We start from the raw sequence: 11,043 nt of genomic DNA, 5'->3' as shown, positions 1-11,043 counted from the left end.
GGGGATGGGGTAAGGGGTTGTGGGGGGGGATGTGAGAGGAGATAACATTGAAATGTAAATGAATAAAATATCCAATTAAAAAAACAGATAATGAGCCTGGCAATTGTAGTTGAGTAGTCGAGACTTTTTGTCAACAATTTATTACGGGGATTTCGTATAATTCTCAACACAAAATATTGTGGAAGAGGCCCAGGGAACTCTTTGACCTTTGATGCTGAAGATAATCCTGATAAAATTATCAATGGCCTGAGCTCAGTGTTTCCATTTTTGACACATCTCAGGAATGGCTAGCCCTTCTTGTCCTGGGAATACTTTTATTCCTGCCCATCATGTTAAAGCTTATCTTTAACAACATCAACAAGTTGGCAGCCAAAGTACATGGCTTAAACCTGAAAATGGATCCCCAGACAAAGTTATTAGATTAACAGGCTGGCAAGCCAAGGACAGGTAAGATTCTGCACAGAGCCTTACAAACCTAAGACAGAAATGCATTGTCTTTGATAATGTATATTCCATGACGGGTAAGAAAGGCATTCTTGTCAGAACAACCTAAAACAGGCTCAGTTTTGTTAACAAAATAGAAAAGGGGGAGAGGTGTAGAGCCTTTGGGGCTGCTTGGCAAGAAGCTGACATGGGCCAAGGACAAGGAAAGGGGATGTTTGACAGGAATATGACATTGGCCAAAGACAAGGAAGTAGGCTTCAAGCATGAATCTGACATTAGACTAGAACAACAAAGTAATTTCAGGTAGGAGTCTAAATCGTAGGCTACAACAAAGAAGTAATCTCAAGCAGGAATCTAAATATTAGGCCAGAACAAAGAAGTAATTTCAGACAGGATTCTAAATTTTAGACTAGAACAAGGAAGTAGACTTCAGACATGAAAATGACCTTGGGCTAGGACAGGGAAGTAGCCTCAGATACTTTGGTCATCCTGATAAGCCTTTAGAAACAGTGATCACAGGAGTGTTCATGTAACTGAGTTTAATGCCTTGCTTTTTCTTTGACTATATGTGTTTATTGTATTGCTTGTTTCTCAACTATTTCCATCTATTGTATTGCTAGACCCTCAAACTAGAATTGACCTTATTACATTCATGTAATCAAGATGGTATAAAAGCATAAAGAAAGAGAGGGTATAGGATAGGGGTTTCTAGGGATGGGAAATGGGGGAAGGGGGTGACATCTGTACTGTAAATAAATAAAATATCCAATTTTAAAAAAAGAAAATGAAAAGTCTCATTGTAGAAGCTGTAGTGTGTCACATTGCATCTCACAATACACCCTTTGATTCACACCTCTTTGTTTGCAAATGTTCATTGGAATAACTAATTGGTTTGGTACAAGGCCTCTGGCTTCTGCTACTCTATCAATACTGAAACCTCACTGGGACTCCTCTTAGAGATTCTGATGTTTTCCTGTGTCATGGAGATCCTTTAGTTTTGGATCTGTAGGATTGAACCTTTCATGCACTCCAACAGTTCACTGATGGGATAGATGTTTGTTTGGCCAATTCAAAGCCTGGATCTGGCCTGAGAGATATCTGAGCTGGTCATCCCACTTGTTGTTCTACTCCCACACCCTCAGGGCTGGCTCATCAGCAACCCCTGTAACCAGAGGCAACTGAACCCTGCTTCCCAGGCAAGTTCCAGAACCTGCTTTCCCAAGTGTTGCAGCTGATGAGGGACAAATTCAGCTCTCTCTCTCTCTCATAATCCAGGGGCCAATTCTTCTGCCTGCCATGGATGTCAAGGGATGGGGGAAAGGGGGTCTCTTCCTCATCTGCACCACCTCCCAGCAGACAAGTGGTAGAGTTGTCTCTTCTGAGCTCACACCCACAGGGTGGGCTCATCTGCAACCCTCACATCCAGGACCCTCTCTCCCTAGTGCTGCAGTAGGTTAGAGACAGGGCCAGATCTACTGCTGTCATAACCCCAGGGCCAGCTCTCCTTCCTGCCTTAGGTGGCAAGGGGTGAGGGTTGGGCAGGGCACCCCTCTCTTGCCCATGCTGCTGCATAGCAGAGAAGTTATAGGGCCAGCTCTCCCATGCTCACACCTTCAGTTCTTCTGATGGGCAGGCTCAGCTCTCCTGCTCCCATGACTACATCAAGGCCAATTCTCTCACCTGCTGCTAGTGAGTAGGGCAAAAGGGGTGAGCAGGGAATCCCTCCCTCAATGACACAACATCTTAAGCCAGCTCTATGTGCTGCCCAGATGAGGTATAGGGCCTGCTCTCTTGGTGCTTTAGCAGGGTGAGGGCAGGGACAACTCTCCTGTTCTGGTGACCTTGAGGCCAGCTCTCCTGCCTGCCATCGGTGGCAAGGTGGAGGGCATCTCTCCCTTCCAATATCACCACATTACAGGCAAATCCCATTCTCACACACAAGCCCAGCTCATCCACATTTCTATCATCAGGATCAGCTCTACTGTGTTGCCCAGGGAGGTACAGTGCCCATTCTCCAGAGTGTTGCAGCTGCTGAGGAGCAGGACCAGCACGCCTGCTCTCATGGTCCCAGGACCAGGCCTCTTGCCTGCTGCAGGTGGTGAAGGCTGAGGAGGGAGGAGGGTATCTCTTCCTTGTCTATGTCACTGCATGGGAAACAAGTGGTAGGGCCAGCTTTCCCATGCCTGTATCCTCAGGGCCGGGGCCAGTTCACCTACAACTTCCACAATGTGCAGAGCTGCACTCCTGAATTCTACAGCTGCCTAGGGGTGAGGTCATCTCTTCTGCTCTCCTGTTGTCACGGTCAGCTCTCTCACAATTCCCAGATGGTGGGTGGGGTCACTTCTGCACAGCCTCAGATATCAACATGACCAGGGATGTCTGCCAGAACTTTGGAGGCAGCAGACCCCTGCTGCTGCAGGGCCATGACAGGTGGCCCCTTGTATCAGTACAGGCCAGGACACCACCATAGTCTGTCAGGGGCAGCTCTGCTTATACACTGAAGGCCTAAAATCAGCCATAGGCCTGACATACATACCTGCTAACACAAAGTCTTGGGTCTCTGTGGAAAAACACTGAAACAGATGGTTATAAGCTATTGTAAAAATGCAGTTTTGGTGGAAACTTACCAGCCTAAATGAGAACAAATAATCATGGGTCTTGTAGACAGTTATAGACCTTGGGTAGCCTTGGTGGATACTACCAACTTAGATAAGGACAAGTGAATCATAGATGGAGTCATAGTGATCTGTCCCCTGAACCTTCACCCAGCTGATACCCTGTTCTGGAAGATATTTGTACTCCCCCTAAACACCTACACTCCTGCATCTTGCCCTCCACACATCCTGCCTTTTTGTGTATATAACCCCTGTGTGAAAAAGTAAAAATTATGATTTGATCAGACTATAGACAAATTGTCATTCTTTGCGTCTGCCTGTTTCCCCCACTTTCTCTTTCAGGTGTTCTCCCCGGACCCCTGTTTAATGGCTTGCTGGGCAGGACAATAGTCCCCAGTGGTATTTTATTTTTTTTAACTATTCTTTGGTTGCTGTTGTCTAGTCTGGGTCCTAGTTTGTGTGACAGCTGTGGTTCCTTGAGTCCTACCTAAGTATGGTGGCTTTGGGGTTTCTGGTAGAGACCTATTCTTCAGGTTGTCAGGGAATCATAGAGAACAGGAAGCAGGTTATAAGGAAAGGCTGAAAGAGGTTGCTAGGAAGAACTACAGGTGTGAGCAAACACTCCGAAGTCAATACTCATATTTAGGAAACAGTCTTATTTTCTGACTTGTACACCTAGAAGTTGGAGGTAGATCTTGGAGAGGGTCTGACTTTTTCATGTCCACTTCCTCCTTTCATATCCACTTCCTGTTATGAAGTACTGCTCTAAGTGATTACTATATTTCTTTTTTTGTTGATGAAAAGCTTGTTTCCCCTGTTTATGTGTTCCATACTATCCATATTATTAGCCACAATAGTGTTTTCTTGTGTTTCCCCACTTGTTAGATGTCCTGTTTTAGTCCAATAACCATTTTTTTAGAAAGCTCATCCAGGTGTCTTCCAGCTGCCTTTGGTCATCCCTGAACTCCAATACACCCTTGTTTGAGATGACCTTGCCAGTGTGGAGGACTAGTGGTCAAGTATTTACAGAATGTTCCTAATTATGCTATAAACTTTGGAGAGAGATTTTTGTACTCTCCTACATTACTGTAAATATGAAGAAGCCATGGAGGAGCTGTGATTAGTTGCTCTTGTATAAAATAAATGCATGTGACAAAAAGAGATTCCAATGGAGGTCTGAAAAGCTCTTTTCACATGTAGAATTTTAGCTTGCCATTAAAAACCTTCATAAAATTGGAAGGCAAATGGATAGAACTGAAAATATCATCCTGAGTGAGGTAACCCAGTCACAAAAGAGCACACATGGTATGTACTCACTGATAAGCAGATATAAGCCTTAAAGCTTGAAATGCCCCTGATACAACTCACAGACCATATGAAGCCCAAGAATAAGGAAGACCAATGTGTGGATGCTTCAGTCCTACTTAGAAGGGAGAACAAAATAACCCTGGAGAGTAGAGGGAGGGAGGGATCTGGGAAGGAGAGAAGGGGGAAGGAGGGCAGGATTGGTGTGGGAGGAGACAGGGTGGAGAAGTACAGAAGGTCAAAAAATTAAATGGAGGTGTATAGCAGTGGGGGATGGGGAACTGGGGTAGCCACTAGAAAGTCCCAGATAGAAAAGCAAGAGGCTCCCAGGACCCAACAGGGATGACATTAGCTGAAATACCCAACAAAGGGGAGAGAGAACCTGTAAAGACCATATTCAGTGGTTAGGCACGGCCCTGGTTGAGGGATAGGGCCACTCACCCATCTCAAAAATATTAACCCATAATTGTTCCTGTCTAAAGTAAATGCAGAGACAAAGAGTAGAACAGAGACTGGAGGAAAGGCCATCCACCAGGGGATCCATCCTATATACAGCCACCAAACCCAGACACTATTACTGATACCATGAAATACTTGCTGACAGGAGCCTGGTATAAATGTCCCCTGAGAAACTCTGCAAGAGCCTGACAAACGTAGATGGGGATGCTTGCAGCCAACCACCAGAATAAGCATGGAGACCCCAAAGGAGGAATTATGAGAAGAACTAAAGGACCTGAAGGGCTTTGCAACTCCATAGGAAGAAGAACAATATCAACCAACCAGACCCCACAGAGCTCCCAGGGACTAAACTACTAACCAAAGAGTACAAATGGAGGGACCCATGGCTCCAGCTGCATATGTAGCAGAGGACTGCCTTATCTGTCATCAATGGGTGGGGAACCCGTTGGTCCTGTGGAAGCTCGATGACCCAGTGTAGGCCACATCTCCCAACTTCTCTTTCCTGGCCCCTGGTAACTCTGTGGTCTTAGGCAAATTACCTTCCTTCACTAATAGTTGGGGAAATCATCTAGTATCTCCTGTAATGTGGGATATGTAGGAGTGACAAGGGTCTGCAACAGTCACTCTGGGATACAGGTGATAGGTATAAACTCAGCAAATGCTGAACTAGTGAGATCCAGTGGTGTCCAAACTTATCAGCTCCAGAGGTCAGTGCTGTTGCTGCAAGTGTGGCTTAATCTTAGACTAAACCTGCTTTTTGCTTCCCCTTTGGAATTTCCATAGCTGACTTTATTTCTTCTTATAGTATGTGGGCTAATATATACCTACTACACTTGAGAAAAAAAAAATCTTCTTTAGCCCAGTTTTTTCAGACTGTGGCAAGAGCAGCCTCTGCCTGTTTTCTATTAACTGGTTTGCAGAACACAACAATGCTCTCCCACTATGCACATACCTCAGGCAGTATTTCCAGAGATTCATCTTAGCTGGGAGCCTCAACCAGGGTCCTCAGACTCTCCCAGAGACCTAAATACTTACCATGAGAGAAGACTGTGACATTTTTTTAGGAAGAGCCTAAAAACAGATTTCTCAGCAGCTATTGGGCTGCTTAATGGGTGGTGTTTATGAACGTTTAGAGTGTGACCATTTAACCTTCCACCTTTTATGCTTGAAGAAACTGAGATACAGACACAGAAAGCTGCTATGGTCACATACAGAAAGATCAGAGAAGCTACTTGTGCTTCAAAACTGCTGACCTACAGCAATTTTATTCTTGCTTGCAGTGTGTATAGATAAGGTATATAAGATGATTTTCATGGATAATTTAGTGGAAAAGGTTTTCTAAATGTTTTACCATCACTTTTAGTTCTATTTAAAAAAAATAAAAAAGGACAACTAGCTCTAACGAACCTGTGATTTAGCAGATACTATTGCTCAAGATTTAAAATGTGTATCTGGGAAATGGCCAGCCCTTTAAAAATATTAAGGTAACTAGATGATATAGCTCTCTTGAACAGTGCTAAACCTCACTGTTTTCTAGTACTTAGTGGATAGCTCCAGCTTCAGGACTCATCTGCGTAAAATTTCATTTCCTCAAGATTATTAGGTAAGTGAAACTGTATAGTTTGAGGAAAGTGTTAAGGATTGTCATAGTGGACTCTTAGAAGTCTTCTAGGATACGTATTCCAGAATCTAAAGCCTCGATAAAAAGGAAAAATATTAAACACAGGAATCTCAGAAAAAATGTTATGTGGAAGCTCAAATCCTCTTAGATCATAAGAAATCTTCTTGTGAATATTGGGACCTGTTAGAACCAGTCTCCTGTGATATTTCTTTGGTTCTTCAAACCAATCCTATTAATATAGCTGCATAAACTTTATTAAGTGTGCTGCTTCCTGCTAGCTTATGTACTTTAAAGGCACTGTATTGCTTCAGTGGATATGCCAACATTCACAGAGCTTTTCTTCTAGAAATAAGCCTAATATGTATTTCATTTACAATGTCCTAACAATCAGGGGCAATTCCATTTCCATTCCCTATTGCAACATACCTGTCTATAGAGATAGCTCAACACTTAACCAATAGATCCTAAGTAGGATTAACCCTTTATCTTATATTGAATTATCATATTTTGCTGAAACTATACATGCTTTGTTCATCTTACTTCCTACAGGAGTTTCCTAATGTAGAAATATCACTCTGGGTTCCACAATGGATCTATTCAGCCTATTTCTGAAACGTGTCTGCAGTGCAAGAACCTTGGCTAACACTCCAAGGATTACTCTTTTCTAGGACCCAAGTATTAAACATCACGTATTAACTCATTTAATTCTTTCAAACTCAAAGAAACAGGTTATTTTCCTGTTTTAAAGATGTGAGGATAACATGGCTGTGGCCAGGTCACACACCGACTTTCCCTCATGTTCAATTGAATCTGCTCACTGTTCATGTGCTGGGTCCACAGTCTGTATGTATGCTTATATTCTCAGCACTTCACAAAAAATACACCACATGAAAACAACAGTGTACTTCTTAAGCTTTATAGTGTTACATAAATGCCTATGAGTTGATTAATAACTTCTGACACCCTTTTAAAGGTGTCATAAAGATGACAGGTAATAAAGCTTACCTTTTAATTTTTCTAAATTCAATTCTTTAGGAAATTAAAATTTGTGAAAAAGGCTGGTTTCCCTTCCACACAAGTAACAAACTTCTGTCAGGTAGAATAAGGCTTTCTGTCAGGTAGAAAAGGTCCCATGCCTTTCTTTTGGAATGTTTTACCTTGACACTTCCTTCACTATACTCACAAATGGTCAATCTCAATAGCTGGCTGCCTAAATTTTGCCAGAAAGCAGTGCTGTTTCCAGTGCTTTATAGTTCAATGGAGTCACAGCAAAATCCTTCAAGTACAATCTTTGCTGAACTCTCTTAAGAGTCTCACCAACAGAAATGTAAACTCATCCCCAATATTTTTTACTTTACAAACTGATATTCAGAAAGAGTCATCAAAATTCAATTTAAGTAAGATTTATTGAGTGCCCACAGTGTGCATTGCCCATCAACAGACATGTTGAAATTCAGCACACAACATATTCCAACCTCCGATATATTATGATCTAATTAGTATAACACAGTTTAGAGACTGACAAATGAATTCCAAGTCATTGCTCAATCAGAGCCAACATTAAAGAGCTGTAATTTAAGTAATCCAAAACAGTGTCTGATCCTAAAGTCTTCTGTAATGTTTATTTGGCTTTAGGGAAATTCCATTGCAGACAAAAGTCACAAAGATGAAAATACACAGCAACAGAAGGAAGTACTATAGATGACTTTTATTTTGTAGTCTCTGTTTTCTTCTTATAACGGTCCGAAGCCTCCGCAATACCAGCTTATCAGAGAGTAGCATGTCATCTTGTTGTTCTAGATAATCCAGCAAATTTTCAGTCCATTCAAGTGCAGCTTTATGGCTAATGTGCTTCTCTGGATTCAGTTCTGCTTTCCTAGTCTTCCTAGAAGGCTTTTTTTGCTCAGCAACTTTCGCCCGGTCTGCAGCACCTACAATGTCAGCTAACACCTGACAGTTTGAGCCACTACTCCGAGAGCCAAACCACTGCTCAATATTTTCAATGTTGACATGTTCACAGTCTTCGGTATTCTGTAAAACTGTTGCTAAATCAGCTGCTAAAATGGCTCCTTCGTCAATGCTCACACTTGGATTTTCCTCATTGCCAGGGAAAAGTTTTTTCCATGCTCTGATGATCATATTCGATCGTATCTGGTTCCAGGCTCTTGATGCCTCATAAATTGCATCCAACACTGTCAAATTCTTCCAAAACGTTTTTGGGTCATTTCCTTCATCCATGTATTTCTGGATAAGTCCTGCTCGGTAATATCTTTTGACTGTGGTAAGAACTCCTTGGCTCATAGGTTGAATTAGACTTGTGACGTTTGGTGGCAAATACTTCACAATTATTCTGCCATCACCTGAGCTCAGCAATTCTTCAGCTGGATGTGCTGCAGGAAAATCTAACAGTAGTACTGCTTTTTCTCGAAGCCCTTTGGATTTCAGATGCTTCTGTACCTGTGGCACAAAGCACTTCTCAAACCACTGTTTGAGAACAGATGGCTCGATCCATGCACTTTTTTGACTGAAGTATGTGACAGGAAGGTTTGAAAGGTCAGTTCCTTTGAATGCACGGGGTCTTTTTGCTTTCCCCACAACACAAAGATTAAGCTTGTGTAAACCTGTGGCATTTGCACAACACATAATAATGATTCTTTCTCTGCTTGTCCTATACTCGCAAGTACTCTGGTCAGTGTCAAAAGCCAATGTCCTTGTTGGTAGACATTTCCAGAACAATCCAGTTTGGTCAGCACCATAAATTTGTTCTGGTAGGAGATTTTCTCTTTCTACAAATTCCTGAAAGTTACCACAAAATTCACTGGCAGCAGTTTCGTCCCCTTTTAACTTTGTGCCTTTACCAGCAGCCTTTGGAATACCATGCCGCTGCTTAAACCTAGTAAGCCAACCAGAAGAGGCATTAAAATCACCTTCCATACCCAGCGCATCGAAGAAGAACCTAGCCTGTTTTGCACAAATAGTTCCAGACACTGGAATTCCATCTGTTTTCTGTTGATTAAACCATTCTATCATAACTCTGTCAAGCTCCTCATATGTTGATGACTTCATCGATTTACGTTTGGACACCCCACTAGTAGGATCTGAACTGTTGGCATAGTTTATAATTCTTTCTTTGTTTTTTTTAATGTCACGAACTGTGGATTCACCAATTCCATACAGGACAGAAAGTTTTTTGAAGGAGTTGCCTTCTTCCAGCTTCTTAATAATGTCAAGTTTGTCTTTAATTGTCAATACCACACGTTTACGTTTCCCCAGCATTTTAGTCTAATTATCCTAGACAATTCACAACTTAGATTTGAACACAAAGAGACCAGAAAATGCAGGCTTAAGAGTCCTCCGCTGTTCCCTGGGACTTGGATGGTATAACAATTTTCAAAGAAAGTCTGAGTTTTCTTGTTTGCATTTTAGAACTTAACCTCTTCCTATGACAAGGAATAGCTCCAGTTAACCCTAGTTTCTCTTCTTTCTCTCTTTTCACAAATCGCAGTCTTACTGGAAACTCTAAGTTGATTCAATACTGCCCTACTGAGGTTTCTAAAACATTTTCATGATGATCAACTTTTGTCATTACCACGGGAATTTTTTTCTTTTTTCTTTTTCTTATGCTATGTTCAAGAAAACAGTTTTACTCGGGCTTGCACACTTAACAGACAGAAAAACAGAACAGGAAGCCTCACTGCCTGACTGTTGTTTTTGTCAGACAGCCAAGGGAATGAATGCTCTCTTCAAGGCAAGGACTCCTGGTGAGTACCTATGAAAGTCACGGCGGCGGCGAGCAGCCTGAGCAGAGGTGAGCTGTCGAGTTCAAGGGGACAGGCAAACAACTTAGTACTGTAAACCAACAAGAACTTATAGCTAATGGATTAGGCAACTGAAAGGGAAACAGCGGACAAGAAGTGATGTCACATGATTCAAGAAAGGATAAAAAACTTCATTGGTGGAAATCAGGACCCAAGGCTGTAACTAGGGGGTGGTAGGCTGGGTGAAGACCGTACAGTAATCCTGGTGGAAGATGATCTCCATGACCACAGAAGTAGCTGCTGGGGCGGTAGAGGTACTCGAGCCTTTGAAACCTATAGGAAAATACCAAACACGTTTCCTTTTCAGTATCAGTGCACGGTATTACTCATACCTACTCCTGCAACTGTGTCTAGGGCATCGCCACCTATCAACATGACAGGTAATAGATAAATAACGCTCGCAGGCACCACCCGGGAGCTGAGAGCCTACCTCCTGACACTACCAGGGCCTCTCCCCGCCGGCCAGCAAGCTCCGAGCCGGACGCTGGGTGAAAGTCGGAGGCAGGGGGTCACGGCCGCAGCCTTGCAGCGAGCGAAGGGTCACCAGGCGCGCGGGACGCCGGGAAGTAGGGCGCGGGCATCGCTCCGCCTGACCGGCCAGAACGCAGACCCAGCAATGGAAGTCCCCGGCGAAGCCGACCCCGGCAATCGCCGCGGAGAGAGCGCGCAACCCAACGGAGCGGAGCGCCGAGCCGGAAGGCAGGGGATTAGGCGCGCGCGCGCGCGCGCCCCCGCAGGAACGTGTAGTCGGCGAGTGGGCGGGGATGCGCGGGCGAGCCCG

General features: G+C 43.4%; 1 protein-coding gene across 1 annotated transcript; it reads right to left on the bottom strand.

Moving 5' to 3' along the window:
* Positions 1-7,831: 7,831 nt before the first annotated feature.
* On the bottom strand, positions 7,832-10,956 carry Tigd2 (tigger transposable element derived 2). Its single transcript, XM_034501027.2, has 2 exons — positions 10,693-10,956; positions 7,832-10,535 (listed from the first exon to the last, which is right to left on the bottom strand). Exon 2 carries the CDS (start codon positions 9,718-9,720, stop codon positions 8,140-8,142), a length of 1,581 nt encoding a protein of 526 aa, XP_034356918.1. The 5' UTR covers positions 9,721-10,535; positions 10,693-10,956; the 3' UTR covers positions 7,832-8,139.
* Positions 10,957-11,043: the final 87 nt, after the last annotated feature.

The sequence above is a fragment of the Arvicanthis niloticus genome, chromosome 4, assembly GCF_011762505.2.
Source record: "Arvicanthis niloticus isolate mArvNil1 chromosome 4, mArvNil1.pat.X, whole genome shotgun sequence".
NCBI lineage: Eukaryota > Metazoa > Chordata > Mammalia > Rodentia > Muridae > Arvicanthis > Arvicanthis niloticus.
The sequence above is the reverse complement of the archived record's forward strand: the minus strand, read 5'-3'. Positions and strand labels throughout refer to the sequence as shown.